Genomic DNA, 17881 nt, shown 5'->3' with positions numbered 1-17881 from the left:
GGCCTTGTTAGAGGAAGTATGTCACTGGTAATGGGCTTTGCGGTTTCAAAAAAAACACATCAGGCCCAGTAAGTCTTTCTCTTTCTGCTGTCAGTGGTTCAGGATATAGAAATCTCAGCTGCTCTCCAGCACCATGTCTGCCTGGATGTTGCCATGCTCCCCACCATGATGATAATGGACTAACCCTCTGAAACTGTAAGCCAACCCAGAGTAAATGCTTTCTTTATAAGAGTTGCTGTAGTCATGGTGTCTCTTCAGAGCAATAGAACAGTGACTAAGATGGTGCTGTTAACTTAACAAAAGTTAGAATCACTTGGGAGATGATCCTCTAGGCATGTCTGATAGGAATTGCCTTGCTTATGTTAGTTGAAGTGGGAAGAACTGCCCAATGTGAGTGACACCATTCCCTAGGCAAGTGAGCCAGGTGAGTTTCAGTATGTATGTACTCTGCCCAATGTGGGTGGTACCATTCCCTAGGTAGGTGAGTTCTGATGTGTGTGCATTCATTACCCTCTTCTTCTGCCTTCATATTTTGAGCTGCTTCAGACTCCTGTTGCCTTGGCTGTCCTGCCATGATAAACTATGATCTGAATCTGTCATTTAGAAGAAACCCTTTCCCCTTTATGTTATTTTTGTCAGAGTGTTTTTTCACAGCTACAGGAAAAGACGCTAAGATGAGATCTCTTACTTTCGGTGAAGTCCAATGAGTGGGCTGTAATTTTGGAAACTAGCCAGGACACTCCTTAATAAAAAGAACAGTGCTGATCTTACTTGGACCAAATCATTCATTTGCTCATTCATCCGTTCTTTTTGAGCATCTGCAGGTGTAAGTTATGAGCACTGCAGAAAAGAACAAAGCTCCCTTCCTATTCTTGGGGGGAAAGAGGCCCAGGGAAATGAATGAGTTGCATTTTTAGTACAGTAAGGGATTTCTCTGTCTCCTTGCTCCTGTATGATGCCTGGGCTGGAGAATCCCCCGTCCTGTGTATCGGAGGAGATGCTCATCAGTTCCCCCTGCGTCTGCCTACCAGATGCCAGTTGGATCCTCTGTCATGAAAATCAAAACTATCTCCAGGCAGGATTATTACAAGTCCCTGACAGGAGGAAGGGCCAACGAGAGACTGAAATGTTCTGGGAAAATAAGAAAGTTAGAACCCAGGATGTACTGGATGGAGTCGTGTCAATTTAAAGCAGGGCAGTAAGGAAAGAATTCAATGAAAATGTAACAGTTGGCAAAGACTTGACGGCAGTGAGGTGGATCATCCCTGGCAAGCAGGAGCTCATGTGCTACAAACTGGGGCAGGAACCTCCCTGACATGTTCCGGGAACTTTAGAAACACCACTAAGGCTGCAACCAGGAAGCTTAAGAGGAAAATACTCAAAGACAAAAGTGTCAGAAGAGAAATGAGGACAGAAGGCGTGAGGGATATTAGGGTCCCTCTGTCACAGGAGGCATGAATAATCGAGGCAGATAATCAGTGCGACTGAGAGCACATGGTCACCGCATGGCCTCCGTTTCCGCTCCTGTAAGATGCTGTAGACCGTTTCTGGGAGATGGAGATGGCAGGGTGTGTGATGGTCCTGACAATTGGGAGACTATCATCAGCATCAAGAAGTCAACGTGATGTGGCGTAGACAAATTTGAAGTGCAATGCTTAACGCGTCTAAAACACAGCGGGTTGCTGGGGGAACTTCAGAATTGAGCATGCATTTATGGACGCTCTTAGTGAAGCTCTGGGTCTCCCAACCCCTGGGTTTTGTTTACACAGAGTTGAGTTTTATTTACTGCTTGAGTGACATCAGTTGGGCTGAGCTGGTAGAGGCAATGGTCTGTCATGTCAAGGGTGGTGACGTCTGGACATCCGTGTGACTTTGGGCCAGCAACCTCATCTCCCGAGTCACTGTCTGAACTGTCAATTGTAACATCTGGGTTAAATGGCCCGCATTCGGTGCACTTATTTGTACAGTGGTTTGTATACTGCAGTACACATCTGTCTTAGTTTTGCTTCCCCTTGCTGTGATAAAATACCTTGGCAGAAGCAGTTTAGGGGAGAAAGGGTTTGTTTTACTCACAAAGCCAGGCAGGTGTGTATATGAGTCTGTGTGCGTGTGTATGTATGTGTGTGACAGTGAGTGTGTATATGTGTGAGTGTGTGTCTCTGTGTGCATGTGTGTGAATGTGTATGTTTCTCTGTGTGCATGTGTATATATGTATGTGGCAGTGAGAATGTATGTGTGTCCCTGTGCATGTGTCTGATTGTGGGTGGTTGGGTGGGTGGGAGTGTGTATATATGTGTGGGAGTCTCTGTGTGCATGTATGAGAGTGCATGTGTGAGTTTATGTGTGTCATCCGTGCATGTGTGTTTCTGTGTGCATGTGTGTGAGTATGTGTGTGTTATTTGTGCATGTTTGTGTAAGTGTGTGTGTGTGTGTGTGTGTGTGTGTGTATGTAAGGGATGGTGATAAAGGAAAATGATGTCTGGGCCAGGTAAGTGTGGAGTGAGACTCACCCTAGCCTGCTGCTGCAAACTAGGTTTCTGGCCCTCTGTCCCTTCTCAGGACCTCTGCCCCTGCCTGTCCCGGGCACCTTACAGGTATCACCTGCTCTACCAACATGCCAGGCACAGGGCTGCCTGCAGGATCAGAACTGCAGGGAGCCCGCTATAACCTTCTACTGTTTGGCAGGCATATCAGTTTATAGAGTTTGCTTAACTTTTGACCTGTAAATTTCACTCTGGTCATTTGCCAAAGGAAATGGAGCAATGGGGGCTTAAAAATAAAAATGTGGCTAAGGAGACATCTCAGAGGGTAAAAGTGCTTTCCACCTGAATTCAATTCCCAGATCTGTGTAAAAGGTGAATTTTGCAGTGTACATCTATAATCTCACATTCCTATGAGAAATAAGAGGCTAAGACAAGAGAATTGCTCAGACATCCACAGGCCAGCTAGCCTGAGGTCTGCAGCCACAGAAACATGAAAGATGCTGCCTCAGAAACAAGGTAGACTGTGAAGACCAGCTCCTGAAAATTGACTTTTGACCTCTACCTGCACACTCACCCCATACCCACACCTACACACACTCACAAGGAAAACTGTGAGAGGCTTATAACATTCAAAATTTACAACCACAAACACCATAATTAAGGATACCAGATAATAAATAAATAAATAAATAAATAAATAAATCAGAAAAACAAAATAAATACCACAGGAATCCCACAGAGTAAGTGGCAGGGTGTGCTTTGCACAGACATCCTCATCTTGTTCATATACCATTTTCAAAAATGATTTATTTATATGCACATATATGATGCTGTGTACGTTTATATATACTTCCTGCATGCAAGCATCCACATAAGAGGGAGTCCGATTCCCAGAATGAGGGTTACAGGTGCTTATGAGACACCTGATGTGTGTGCTGGGAACTGAACCAGGGTCCTCTGCAAGATCAGTTTCTCCAGCCTTTATATGAAGTTTTTATTCCCTCTATTCATCCACTAAGTATTTAAACAGTACAGAATTGTTACAAGCCTTTTGTGGCCTCACTGCCTTTCATAAGAAACAGCACAGAGGAAAATAAACACAGCCTCTGCCCTTGTGGAGATTCTGGTCTTGTGTGTGTGGTGTGGGGAGGGGTAAGAATGGAGGCTGAAATAGATTAAGTTAGTGAAGACACTGGGGCATTGCAGATAGAAAGGGCAGAGATGTGGGAAAAGATCTTTGTTGGAGTTTGAAGGATGGGCCCTTGGAAGAGGTAACACTTAAGACTGGGTGGGGCTGGAGAGATGGCTAAGCCCTTGGCAGCACACACTTTTCTTGGAGCAGACCTTTGTTGGGCTCCCAGCAGTCAACATTGGGCAGCTCACATCTGCCTGGAACTCCAGCCCCAACTGATCAGACACCCTCTTTTGCCCTCCATGGGCAACTGCATTCGCATGCACATATTCATACACACATGCGCACAGACATGGACATACACACACATGCATGCTCACAAACATGTGTGCACACACATGCACATACACACACATAAACACTCGTACATGCACATACACACACATAAACACACACAGATATATACACAAGGACATACACACACATGCACATGCACATACATGCACACCGAAGCACCTAATTTTTATTCACTTTATATCCCCATTGCTGCCCCCCTCCAGGTCATCCCCTCCCACAATTCCTCTCCCATCCCCCCCCATTTCTCATCTGCGTGGAGAACCCCCAGGTATGCCCCCAACCCCGGTACATCAAGTCTCTGTGGGTCTAGGCACATCATCTCCCACTGAGGCCAGACAAGGCAGCCCAGTCGGGGAAATGTATTTCACAGACAGGCAACAGCTTTAGGGTCAGTCCCGACTCCAGTTGTTGGGAAACCCACATGAAGACTGAGCTACATATCTGCTACATATGTGTGTTGGGGAGGGCTAAGTCCAGCTCTGTGGTTGATGGTTCAGTCTCTGGGAGCCCCCAAGGGTCCAGGTCAGTTGCCTCTGTAGGTCTTCCTATGGAGTTCCTTTCCCCTTCAGGGCCCTCAATCCTTCCTCCAGCTCTTCCATAGAAGTCCCTGAACTCCATCCGCTGTTTGACTGTGGGTCTCTGCATCCATCTGAGTCAGCTGCTGGGTGGAGCCTCTCAGAGGACATCCATGCTAGACCCCTGTCTGCAAGCATAACAAAGTATTAATAGTGTCAGGGATTATTGCTTGCCCATGGGATGGGTCTCTAGTTGAGTTGGTTATTACTTGGCTACTCTTTCAGTCTCTGCTCCATGAATTTCTTGTAGATAGGATAAATTTTGGGTCCAAGGCTTTCACACACCTAATTTTTTACACCTCCTAAAAGAAGATGTGGTGAATGAGAACTACCCCCAGGCACTGAGAGGGGTAGAAGAAGCCATGAAGTTGGAAATAATTTGTAGTGTGGTGTGTTTGAGAAGCTCTAAGAAAACAGGTCAGAAAGAACAGAGAGCGAGAGGAGACTCAGAGAGAGGCCCAGCAGGCCTGATGCTAGGAAGGCCATGTCAGAGTTGGGGCTGACTCTCAAGTCATGGGAGTGATGGGAGGGAGCTGGAGGCTGGTGAGACATGAAGCATAAACCAGCAGGGTAAGTGAGGTTTCCGAGGAGCTAGGAAACCAGGTAAGAGTCCTGGTCGTTGTGGCGCAGAGTGGCAACAGGATCTTGGCTCCAGGTCATTGTGAAAATATAGAGCAATGAAGGAACACGGTCCCCAGCCACTTCCCAGGAACCAACCAACTCCACACCCCAAAGCTGAGCAGTTACTGGGAAATGATTTCTTTTTGTTATTGTTACTGTTGTTGACAAGATTTGACTGTGCGGGGATTGTGGGAAAATCCTACAGAGCCATCTCTGGCCTAACATACAGATCATCAGACACGGAGACTGCAAAGATGGAAACCCTTGTCTTCTCCAACACCCTCCTTGCAAACTTGAGAGAAAGGGGGTTTTGTTTTGGATGTGATATGTGCTGCTCAGTTTGTCACCCTCTGGCCCCAAACAATGTCCCTCCTACCATCTGTGATGAATGTGTTAGGGAGAGGGGGAAGGGAGGAGAGAGAAGGGCTCTTATAAGTTCCCGATTGTCCTGCTTGGCCGTGGGCAGAGAGCTATGGGTGGAATTAGGGAATAAGGAAGAGAGGGGTGTATACTAAAAGGAAGACTCTTGAGAGTCCACATCCAAGGAGCTGCAACTGTGAAAGTCTGTTCTGTTCCCAGGACATAGTCGACCGCGAGGAGAGAGGACAAGAAGTTGATACTCTGAGTTATTCTGTCCCTGGGGATCCAGAGGTGCTGGGGACCACGCAGGAGGACCCCCGGGTGGTCGATACCACAGAGAATAATAGCTCCATCATGAGCTTCTTCAAGACACTAGTAAGTAGTAGTCACTGTTTCTCTCCCTCGATGTCATTGTCCCCCATCTAATTCTGAGAATCAAGTATACCTGAATGCTGTGGTACCAAGATTATCGCTGGGGTCATGAGACAAAGTCCCTTCTAAGGGAGCTGCATTCATCTGGCTGTCAGTGACAAAGGTTTAGAGTGGGAAGCCATGACAAGGGCACGGGAGCAGGGGTCCTAGCTGTGGGATAGGAGCTGTGCTGTGGTAGGATCCATCAGTAGCCAGTCCCCAATCTGCTTGCATTGTACGCAAATATCACTCTGACTTCAAAAGGCGAAATGGGGAAAGAGTCGGCAGGATGGGGCCCAGGTACCATGTCTGGACAAACAGGACATGGGTTGACTTTGAATGTGGCCAAACTCTTGGTGGGTACGTAAAATCTAATCCATTACAGAATATAATATTGCTTTGAGATGCTCCGGTCTCTGCTCAGCTGAAGGTGCGCTTTAGTTCCCACCTTTCGGAGCGATAAACTAGACCACCCTGAAGAGTCTGCCTGTATGAAATAAGTCGCCCTCAAGAGGCAGCTTTCTTTTTAACATCTACGTTTCTCAAACTTTTCAGGTTTCGCCTAACAAGACTGAAACAAAGAAGGACCCAGAAGACATGGTAGGCACCCTGAAGTGTATATATGTCGGCTCCCCTTTGTGTGTGAGCATCTGTTGGATGATATACATATCATGAATAGTACGTGTTAATATATGCACATATATGAATCTACCTAGAAATTCAATATGGATTGTCTTTAAAGTGTCTTGGGTTATGACTGTGGTTTTGTTTGCTTAGATTCTGTAGTGCTTCGGGATTGGAGCCAGGGCCTCTTACCTGGAAGGCAAGCCCTCTACCCACTGAACTACCCTGCCCTGGTTAATGGTATTTTAGTAAAAATGTTAGCTGTATGGGCATGGTGGCACATGCCTTTAATCCAGCACTCAGGAGACAAAGGCAGAGGCAGGTGGATCTCTGTGAGTTTGAGGTCAGCCTGGTCTACAGAGTGAGTTCCAGGACAGCCAGAGCTACACAGGGAAACCCTGTCTTGAAGGGGGCAGGGTGAGAAATGATAGACTAATTCTTGCTAAAGAATGTCACCATTCCCAATTGTTTAAAATGCAATAGATACAAATTACTACTATCTATACCATCATTATCTTTTTTCCCCATTGTGCTTAGAAAATGAGGAAATGTAGTTTTGTTTTGAATTTTTTGTTTGTTTGTTTGTTTTGTTTTTTGAGACTTTCCCTGAAGTGGAAGGCAGAAGCTCTAGATGGGGGGGGGGGAGGAAGTGTCAATGTGTTTTCCATTTTTGTGTCATTTGAAAAGTGGATCTCTACTACAAAGCAGTGTTGAACTGAAATAGTTGCCCCTGGATGCTTGCCATGAAAGACCAGGTGGAGTCAGGGCCCTGCTGAGCCCAGAGGTTTACAGCCTACGATTGTAGATTGTTCCTCTCTAGGTAAATTTGGGCTGAAGTAACCATCTTTCGGATGCTTTTCCTTCCATGTGGCAGGGCTGGTGGCCTGTAATAGAACATGTGGACTGGGATGCAGGAAATGGCTTCACCAGCCCCAATCTACTGAGTTAAGCTGCAGCAGGGGTGGAGGGAGCGCCCTTCATTTTACCCTGGGAAGCTTGCGATTGAGCTCCAGGTCTTCAGCGTGGTGGCTGTGTGACCCTAACTTATCCAAATCCAAGTCTCCGCCTCTGTAAAACTGGGCCCAGTTAAGATTCTGTCTACCAGGCGCCGGGTGAGGGAAGGTGCCACCGTGCCTTGCAAACTGTAGCGTTCTGTTCAGACATAGTCAACCTTATTTCCCAAATCGCATAGTGGATTGACCAACTCTTCTAGAATGTTATTCTCCCATTGAAAAATGGATTCCTTAGAAGTACTCATTTGCCATGAGGCAGCTAAGGTCAAATTCAATGAATGGTTGGGCCAAAATGTTTCTCTTTTTGTCTCTGTGTTTTTCAGTCCTTGGAGCTCCATACTTGGCACACTAGGCTGTCAGCTGTGGGGGTGTGGGTGGTTGGGTGGCTTCCCAAGTGACCCGATGCTCTCTTTCTGTTTAGCTGGTCTGTGCGCCAAGACCCATCCACCGTGCAGATGTGGTCACCACAGAACATACCTTGGTGATAAAATCTCAGTGTCCCACCCAGGGGGGCTGTGAAGTCCCTACTGGGAGCCTGGATTTTAAATGAGGGTCATGTGTATAGGTTGTTTGTCACGCCCAGGAGCCAGCCTCTCCTGTTCTGTATGTCTTTGGAGCATCTTTTTCTTCTAAAGTTCCCCAAGTGCTGTTGAAAAATCTCCATCTCTGTCCCATTCCACCCTGAGTCATTTTTATATATAATTTTAATATATTATATCATTATTGTTTATACATTATATAACTATATAGAGTGTATTATTTTTATATATTTATTTTATGTGTAGGGGTGTTTTGGCTACATGTATATAAGTGCACCACATACATGCAGAACCCGTAGAGGTCAAAAGAGGCCATCTGATTCCCTGGAACAGGAACCGTAGGAAGTTCTGAGCTCCACGTGGGTGCTGGGAACTGAACCCGGGTCCTCTGAAAGAGCAGCTGGTGCTCTTATCTGCTGAGCCATCTTTCCAACCACCTGGGTGACTGCTAAAGTCCTACATGTCTCATGAAAAGCCTCACAGTGTGTGTAACTTGAGTCAACAGTTTGTAGTGGTTGTAGCTGAGTTCATTTGATTCCTGTCCCCTCCCGTTTTGGCCCACTGAATTGGTTCCCACCAGAAACTTCCTTTGTCTGGGAAATCTGCCCATGTAGAAGTCATTCAAAATATTTGTGGGTGATATTACTCCCGTAAAGGTCCAAACACAGATTCAAAGACAATTGGTTTGAGGATGAAAGTCATTAAATGGTAACATTTAGCCAAAAAATAATCAAGACACAAAACATCCCTGGTCGGCAGGTGGCTTGTTCTCTCTCTCTTCCAGGTTTACATATTTAAAGCTGTTAGTCAAGATTGCGGTGTGATCGTTTTGGTTGTGGTTGTTTCACTTGATATTTTAAGTCATGTGGTCACAGCTCAAAATGAAGTAAATAGGGATAAGGGGGTTGTTTTGGACTGGAGGATGGGGGTACTGAGATGGGTTGATTTGGATCATTTATATAGGCGACCCTGTTTAAAAAAAAAAAAATGTGTGCCTGAGGTTGACTACTATTTAGCGCGTTGTTTTTGAGAACTTTAAAAAGGTAAGTATTCCCATGATGCTTCGCGGTTGGGAGATGTGAGTGACACACCAGGAACTCATTGTCACAGTGAATATACAGAAGAGATGAGTGGGTCTGTTTCAAAGCGAGTCTCTAAGCTGTGCCTGATATTGTCCAGAAGGCAACCAAGACAGACAGTGTCTGTGATGGACATGCTGCTGGCCAGAAGATGTCGGCGACGCAGGCTAAAAGCAAGAAGAAGCGCCTGGACAGCCCCAGGCTAGGACTCTCCTTTAGGAAGTTCTTTAGGCACAAGGTCTGTATCTCCTCACACCAGGAGGAAAGAGGACCCTGATCTTCACTCTGATGCCTAGGATCCAGGGCCTACTGGCTCCTCCATCCCAAGCCTTGCGTGCCTGTGATCCATGAGAGGAAATTGAAGGTGCTGAGGCCTGAAGTTTGGGCATTTAAGTCCCCATAGCTGTAAACAAAAGACTGGCTCCTGCCGAGTGCAGAGCAGGGTTCTGAAGTTCTCATCCAGTGTTTCCCAAAAGTCAGTCGTTGGCATACCTTCATCAATTTTACTTAAACATACTATTAGTCACTTGGTATTTTTATACTAAAATTGACTATTCCTATTTTTATGTGACTTTAAAAAATAAAGTTTCATGTTCTACCATATGAGGAAACCCAGAATCATTTTTCTTCACAGGAAAATGACCATGAATGTGGTTAATTAAAGTCACCTTCTCACTCATCTCTGTAGAGCTTTGATTCCAGTGTCCTCCGGGCTTGGCTTAGGAAGGCACTGGCCTGTGGAGATCATTGGATCCATCAGACTTTTCTGCAGAATGTTATTAAATGATTGGAAAGTCAGGAAGGGGAAAAAAGATGCTATTTGAGTTTTGCTTCATATCTAGATTGTAAAGTTATGGTATGCCACCCACTCTTTGGGAAATTCTCTTCTGACCTCAAGATAACAATATTACCTCTGTCATCCATCTGCCTCACCTGCTCCCTCTGCTGACTGAGTTCATACTGAGCCCACATAGATGCCAAGCAGAGGAAAGCACTGAACGAGACAAGCTCTTCCTACACGAAGAAAGACACAGTACATGTATAAAGTCACTGATTCAAAGGCTCTCGGAGTTGTGGCCAAACGCTCAGAATTTATTTTTAAAATATTAACCACTGTCCACCAAAGTTAGTGAAGCTGTTTTTTTAAAAAACAAAACAAAACAAAACAGAACAAAACGTTCCCAGATCCATTTTATAGAGTCCCAAATGAAACAGGAAATTTTCCACAGCACACCCACATAGCAGAAGCTATATTTGCATATGCAAATAACACAAAGCCACCTTCAATTCCCACCAAGTCTTGTTTCATTCTGCAAGGAGAGAGAAAGATAGGTACTGCAGTAAGAAAGAAGGAGGCGCTCAAGAGTGGGCTTGGGGTGTAGAGAGAAGGCTTGGTGGTTAGGGGCACCCGCTGCTCTGTCAGGGGATCCCAGTTCATCTCCCAGCACAGCTTCTGAAGCTGCAGCTCCAGGGCACCCAATGTCCTCTCCTGACCTTTGAGGGCACTGGACTCAAGTGTGCAAGTGTGCGCACGCGCACACACACACACACACACACACACATTTTTTAAAAATCATTAAAAAGTACCACAGACTTAGAGGATCACCTCAAATATGAAACCCAGCCTGGGCTATATATCATGTTCCACGATAAGTAGGGAAGCACAGGAAGCCACAAATGAATGCATAAATAATAAGTGTTCGGCCACCTAGGTACGTAGAACACAAATTAGTGGCAGCTAATGAGACCCATCATAGACCTTTATGCAAAGGAATCTGGTCTAACTCCCGCTTGGGGGTTACATGTGTCATGGAAGCCTTGAGTGTTTGAGGAATCTCACGTGTGCAACTCCCTCTATCCCACTCCCTCCGCCCTGCTTCACTGCCCTGACACTCACTTCACAGGTCACCACATTTCACATCTGTAGTATCTTCCCACCATGACCAATCATACCAGAAGAGGGCATCAGATCCCTTTACAGATGGTTGTGAGTCACCATGTGGTCACTGGGATTTGAACTCAGGACCTCTGGAAGAGCAGTCAGTGCTCTTAACCACTGAGCCATCTCTCCAGCCATCATTTCTACGGCTTCCCAATATCAGTGGCTCATTTGAGAAGAGGATGGAATCTAGAGTCTTAAAACATGAAAGGAGGTTCTGTCTCCTGGGATTCTGGAACCCAGTCACAGAAGCCTCTGGGTGATCAGGGTTGTGCCTTGGCTGACATTTGATGTGTTTCCCATTCAGATGTAAATTAAAATAGGGAGACAGTTCCAGATGTAAACAGTTCTCGATTGTATAGCAGTTTTCTACATATAGGTCATTGGCTTTTACCTCTGTGTTGAGAACAGTTTCTTTCTTCTCTTTTGATTATTCTATTCTCCTTAGAAGGAAAAATACCCCCCCCCCAGCCGCCGACAGGTTCACCAAAAGGCTTTCCTCTACGTCAGAAAAAGGGAATCCAAAAAATTTGAAGTTAAGTCCAAGCCGGGCAGTGGTGACACACACCTTTAATCCCAGCACTCGGGGAAACAGCGGCAGATGGATTTCTAGTTTGAGGTCATTCTGGTCTACAGAGTGAGTTCCAGGACAGTCAGGGCTATACAGAGAAACCCTGTCTCAAACAAACAAACAAACAACAACAACAACAAAAAAAAAAAAAAAAGAAGAAGAAGTTAAGCCCAGTCTGGTAGTGCCTGTTTCCACCTCCAACACTTGCTTTTCCCTGGCCATGTAACAAATCTGTCAGCTTGGGCTGTGGATCAAGTAGCCATGGCCACAATAAGACCCTTTCTTAAAAGCAAATACATATGTAAGTAGATTTTCTTAGTTAAAAATAAAATTGGGAGCCGGGCGTGGTGGCGCACGCCTTTAATCCCAGCACTCGGGAGGCAGAGGCAGGCGGATTTCTGAGTTCGAGGCCAGCCTGGTCTACAGAGTGAGTTCCAGGACAACCAGGGCTATATAGAGAAACCCTGTCTCGAAAAACCAAAAACCAAAAACCAAAACAAAAAATAAAAATAAAATTGGGAAGCTGGGAAGAAGGAGAAGTTATGGATCGTTGCTGCTCTTTGAAAGGACCAGATTTTAGCAACGGGCACCCACATCAGACAATTTATAACTGCCCGCAACTCCAGCTCTGATGCCTGCCTCTGACTTCTGTGTGTACCCTCTCACACCTGCATACACACATACCTGCCCATACACATACATACACAAAGGCATACACACATAGATTTTAAAATGCATTGTGCTGGCTTGTCTTATGCCAACTTGACACACAAAGGAGAGTTATCTGAAAGGAAGGAACCTCGACTGAGGAAATGCCTCCGTGAGCTCTGACGGTAGGGCACTTTCTTAGTGACAGATGTGGGAGAGTCCAGCCATTGGAGGTGGTGCCATCCCTGGGCTGGTGGGCCTGGGTTCTATAAGAAAGCAGACCGAGCAAGCCATGCGGAGCAAGCCCGTAAGCAGCACACACACACACACACACACACACCCCATGGCCTCTGCATCAGCTCCTGCCTCCAGGTTCCAGCCCTGTGTGAGTTCCTGTCCTGTCTTCCTTCCATGATGGACATCTATATGGAAGTGTAAGCCAAATAAGCCCTTTCCTCCCCCAGCTTGCATTTTGTATACAGTGTTTCATTGCAGCAATAGAAACCCTTACTCAGAAGTATCATTTGTGAACAAGGAAGGCTAGAACTAATAAATACAATAAGTTCTGGGAATGGAGCCAGGGCACTCCAGGCAAGGTGAATGAACTACCTCTGCCCTCAAACCCCCACCCAGGTTACTGTTGGAAGAAATGAGATCACGTCCCTTTCCTACCCTGAATCTTTTTCTCTTGGGGTTAGAACATAAGATGCCTCGGAATCAAACTTAGTCCATGTGTTTCTGATGTTCAGTGACGACACAGACATATGAAGGCCAGGCATTGCTTTAAAAGGGTTGGCCACTGTCCCACCTCTCAGTGAGGCAGCTGCAGGATTTTTATAAGAAGCCAGCCCTCGGGCCTCTTTCTCTACACATAGCCATTGTTTTGTGTTCTTGTTCTGATGTTTGTACCTTGCTGAGCCCTCCTGTGTCCCACATCCAGAAATAAAACCAAAGGGATCACTTACTAAGAAGATAGTCCCCAGAGACGAGAGTAGGGTCATCCAATAGAATATAGCATACACACTGAAATTCAGACTTCAGATACACAAGAAATAATTTTATATTGCCATTCTTTATATAGTAACTTAAAATTATTACAAAAAAAAAAAGAGAAATAATTTTAGTATAAATTTAAGTATAGTCCATGCAATGTTTGGGGGTATACTTATACTACAGAAGTCATTATTTGCTGATTTGAAACTCAAATTTAATGGGGGGTTCCTTTTTTAAAATTGTGTGTGTGTGTGTGTGTGTGTGTGTGTGTGAGACATGTGAGTGCAGGTGCCCAAGGTGTCCAGTAGAGGGCGTCGGGTCACCTGGAGCTGGAGTTACAGGTGGTTCTGAGCTGCCCCATGTGGATACTGGGGTCCAAACCTAGACCCTTTGCAGGAGAAGGATGCTCTCCTAACCACTGAACTCTTTCCTATATTGTCATTTTTAATTGAAGTCTGATAACCTTCTAGAACGGCCTGCTTCTGAGTCAGGCTAGAATCTTTACTGTCTCCTACAGAATCCAGAGAAAGGATAATAAATTATCTAATGGAGGCAGAATACCATGTGGGGGAACAGGGGTGGGGGTGGGGTAAGAAGGTGGGCTGGCAGGGAAGGCGGAGCAAGTGAATCGTTGCTGGGCTCTGTTCCAGGAATCAAAGACTGAATGGAAAGCGGCCATGGCAGAATCTGCTCCCTCTTTCTCTAGCTGTCTCAGTTTAGAGCTAGGCAGATCACAGGCACCAGTGTCCTTATCTGAAAATGTAAACATTGGAAAGATGGCTTTTAAGACTCTGATCATCTAGAGTGTCTTGGTGCCCACCTGTATATAATCCCAGCACTCTGGAGGCTGAGGCAGGAGGATAGCTGCTTCTGGCCCAATCAGAGCTATGTAGAGAGTCCTTCTATCAAAAACAAAACAACAACCAAAAAGAACCCAGAACCAAGAATATTCTGAAATTTCCTGAATTTGTCTGAATCCCATTTTTATTGTCAGATATTTTTCTTTTGGTCAGAAATCGTCTGGGAATTTAAAGGGATCCTGTCTCGAAGTCCAGAGAGCAAAAGACATGGAATGAAGATGCTTGCTGTAGTGGGGTCAGCTCGAAAGAATCTGATGCTAAACCTTGAATGTCAATACTCACTCACGTCTAGATATATCTGGGCTTTGCGAGTCCTTATCCAGTGATGCAGGGGAAGCAGAGACTGGGAGTTAGTGGTCATTTACTGGGAAAAGAAAAGGGTATTAAACAGATATGTTGGTGCAGAGCTGTGTTCTGGGACTTGAGATGGTGTGGTAGAGGCAGGAGGGTCAGAAGTTCAAGGCCAGCCTTGGCTGTGTAGGGAGCTGAGGCCAGCCTGGGCTACATGAGGCCCTTTAGGGATGGAGAGAGAGAAGAAAAATAGAGAGGAAAGAAAAAAGGAAAGCAACATGAGATAGCTTCAACTGGGCCTCGGCACAGCTGAGGGGGAGGTGGGAAGGGGAGGACAGAAGGGGAGGAAGGGATGGGAGGAGGGGAGGGGAGGAGGGATGGCAGGGAAAGAAGAGGGGGAAGGAGAAGAACCAATGGCTACCTTCCAGAGAGGCTGTGTGTGGGCTGTGAATGGGGTATCTAAGAGTAGGAGTGTGGTCTGTGGCTCTTCACCAGCGTTCAGACTCCTTTCTGCCTTCTCCATGGAGAAGTGGAGAGTGGGAGAAGAAATCCAGAACTCCTATGGCCAACATATTATCCCCACCCTTCCTTAGCTTCCAGTTTGGCTTGGGAAGGTAATAGTGTTCATACAAATAAACACAAGCTGCATGGTATGCAGGATTGTGTGCAGAGTCAGAATATGTCTGTGGATGACAGCCTGGTCAAAGCCATTTGGAGACAGAGGCCTTGGCAAAAACTAGTTAACTCTCTCTCTCTCTTTCTCCTCTCTCTCCTTCCTTCCTTTGACTGTGTGTGTGTGTGTGTGTGTGTGTAAAATGTGTACAGGCACATGCAAGCCACAGTAGACATGTGCAGGTCAGGGTACAACCTTCCAGTGTCAGTTCTCTACTTCAGTTCTCTCCTTCTGCTATGTGGGTTCTGGGTTTTGAACTCAGGTCATCGGGCCGTAGGCAAGTTTCTTTCCCCACTGAGCCAAGAGCAAGTCCAGAACTCCACTTTCTAATAACACACCTCCTCTCTCTAAAATCTATCCCCTAAGTTACTTACATAAGCACCCTCACTAACAAGTCTCCCCCTTTTTTTCCTTCTTGAAAGGAAAATATCTGGAAAACAAAAAAGCTTTTAACATAGAGCTACATTCACAATGGAAACTTGCATAAAACAGAAAAAATTGAAAGAAAAAGATTAACATCATGCAGGACCCCAGCCGATGCTTATATTAACAGAGAACCTTTTACTTGCGAAAGCGTGACATTTTTCAAGTTTTTTGCTTTGCTTTTTAAAAAACAAACCTTTACAGGATACTGAGAACTCGACTTCAGCCAATCTCAAGTCAGACAAAGCCAACTTCACACCCCAGGAGACCCAAGGGAAGACGAAGAGTGCCAAAAGCTGCAGCCCGCCGCCTCCACCACCACCGCCTGAGACGACCAGCGAAGCGAGAGATGGCGGCAAGGAGAAAGCGGGGCCGACCTCGCTACCGCTGGGAAAGTTGTTTTGGAAGAAGGTGAGTCTGTTCGGTGTTTGCAGGGTCCTTGGGGCTGAGGTGGCTCAGGAGTTATTTCCGGCGGGCCAAAATGGATGTTGATGATTCTCAGAGGTTATCCTCCTCCTCCTCCTCCTCCTCCTCCTCTCTTCCCCCCTCCCCCTCCTCCTCCTTCTCCTCCTCCTCCTGAATGGAGGACTCCTAATGTACTCCTGAGTGGGATGAGTCGTGGGTCTTGCTGTACCCAGGTGCTTTGTAAGAGAGAAACAGAGACAAATGAGTAACAATTTCATTCTTTGAATGGCCTGGATCAGGCACAGACGGCTGTGGTGTGTCCTGGCTATATCCCTCTGTGATGGTCGGCAACCTGGGCTTCCTCAGCACACACCCTCCCAGGGGAGAAGGCGTTCTGTCTTCACCCCTCCCTGTCCAGACGCAACCTTCTGAGCTGATTCTTGATCCCCATTTACAAAATAAGGGTGCCCACCATATCGACGGCAGGGGGAGGTCTGTGGTCTGCAACAAAGGTGGAGGGGGTGCGCCATGCACAGAAATGGTGGCTGGGCTGAAGTTTCGCATTGGTGCAGAGCAAACCCCACTGTAACACATGTTCAGAACCTGACCTGGTTCAAATTTCTCCAAGAGATGAATGAGAAGCCAGGGTGGATTCGCACAGCTGGAAGCGCCTATCTCAGTGGCTTCTTGAAAACCTGTGCCTTGGGCTCGCTGCCCAGCACAGTGACAATGTAGACACCACTGCCAGGTCCCCTCCTCTCTCTCATGAAGAATCCAGCTGGACCCACCCCCGAACCACTTTCTGATTTACTTCTTGTTGTAGAAAATTTTTCTTCTAGATGCTTCTCAGGACACTGGTTCCAGTCATTCAGGAACACATTGGAACATGCCTACTGATAGTTTTTAATCCTCTTTCTGCCTATACTTACTAATTTAGAAGTCTTTTGCCAGCAGTATAATGTAAAAGACAGTTTCCAAACAATTTACAAGCACATACTGGTGACCCAAGAAGTTACTCCAGTGACCCATATTTGAATATTCACATTTAAAGATTATTATACATTCATATATGAATGAGACATATATGTATTATGTACATATATTTATCATCTATATAGCTATATACCATATGAACAAGTACATATGCTAGCTATACACATATTCAGCCAAGTATGATGGTTCACACCTTTAACTCCACCACTCAGGAGGCAGAGGCAAGAAGATCTCTAAAATTTCGAGGCTAGCCTGGTCTAACAAGTGACTTCCAGGATAGCAGGACTAAATAGAGAGACCTGGTCTCAAAAAACAAAACAAACAAACAAAAACAAAAATTGTACATATATTCAAAGTAACTTGAGATCAATATAGATTTTTGGAAATCTAGAGAGATGGCTCGATGGTTCAGGACAAGAACTTTTGAAGAGGGCCTGTGTTCCATTCCTGGACCTATACTGAGAGGTTCACAGTTGCCTGGGACTCCAACTCGAGAAGACCTGATGCCTTTGACTTCTGTAGGAACACGAGCATGTGCGTGGGCGCGCGCACACACACACACACACACACACACACACACCTAAATCAATTTTGAAAGTAGATTACTGCTCAAGGTGAGGCTAAGTGCACTGAGTTTAGGAAGGAATCCAGCAAACAGGGAATGCGTTGCATAAAAAGTGGTCCTGGTGTGAGACAAATCTGGATTCTCCAAGAAACACACACCAGACCGAGAAAGTGTGTGAATGATTGGGGGAGAGGGGGTCTGTGGATGTCAAAGGGGTGGGGAGGCCACAGTGAGAGTTGGTTGGGAGAGGGGCAGGAAGGAGGGAGGGAGGGAAGAAGAAGGAAGGAAGGAAGGAAGGAAGGAAGGAAGGAAGGAAGGAAGGAAGG

General features: G+C 45.9%; 1 protein-coding gene across 6 annotated transcripts in view; it reads left to right on the top strand.

Annotated features, from left to right (window-relative positions):
• The window catches only part of Bcas1 (breast carcinoma amplified sequence 1), a 68308-nt gene that overhangs the window by 21989 nt on the left and 28438 nt on the right, over positions 1-17881 (top strand). For 4 of the 6 annotated variants that reach the window (XM_029536393.1, XM_029536398.1, XM_029536397.1 and 1 more), the window contains 4 exons: positions 5748-5903; positions 6495-6539; positions 9295-9432; positions 15797-16003. In XM_029536393.1, coding sequence (XP_029392253.1) covers positions 5748-5903; positions 6495-6539; positions 9295-9432; positions 15797-16003 — 546 coding nt within the window. The remainder of the gene's footprint in view (positions 1-5747; positions 5904-6494; positions 6540-9294; positions 9433-15796; positions 16004-17881) is intronic. The other 2 variants (XM_029536396.1, XM_029536394.1) reach the window with 2 other exon arrangements.

Source organism: Mus pahari, chromosome 3 (genome assembly GCF_900095145.1).
Source record: "Mus pahari chromosome 3, PAHARI_EIJ_v1.1, whole genome shotgun sequence".
Taxonomy (NCBI): domain Eukaryota; kingdom Metazoa; phylum Chordata; class Mammalia; order Rodentia; family Muridae; genus Mus; species Mus pahari.
Note: the sequence above shows the minus strand (reverse complement) of the source record. Positions and strands in the feature narration are given on the sequence as shown.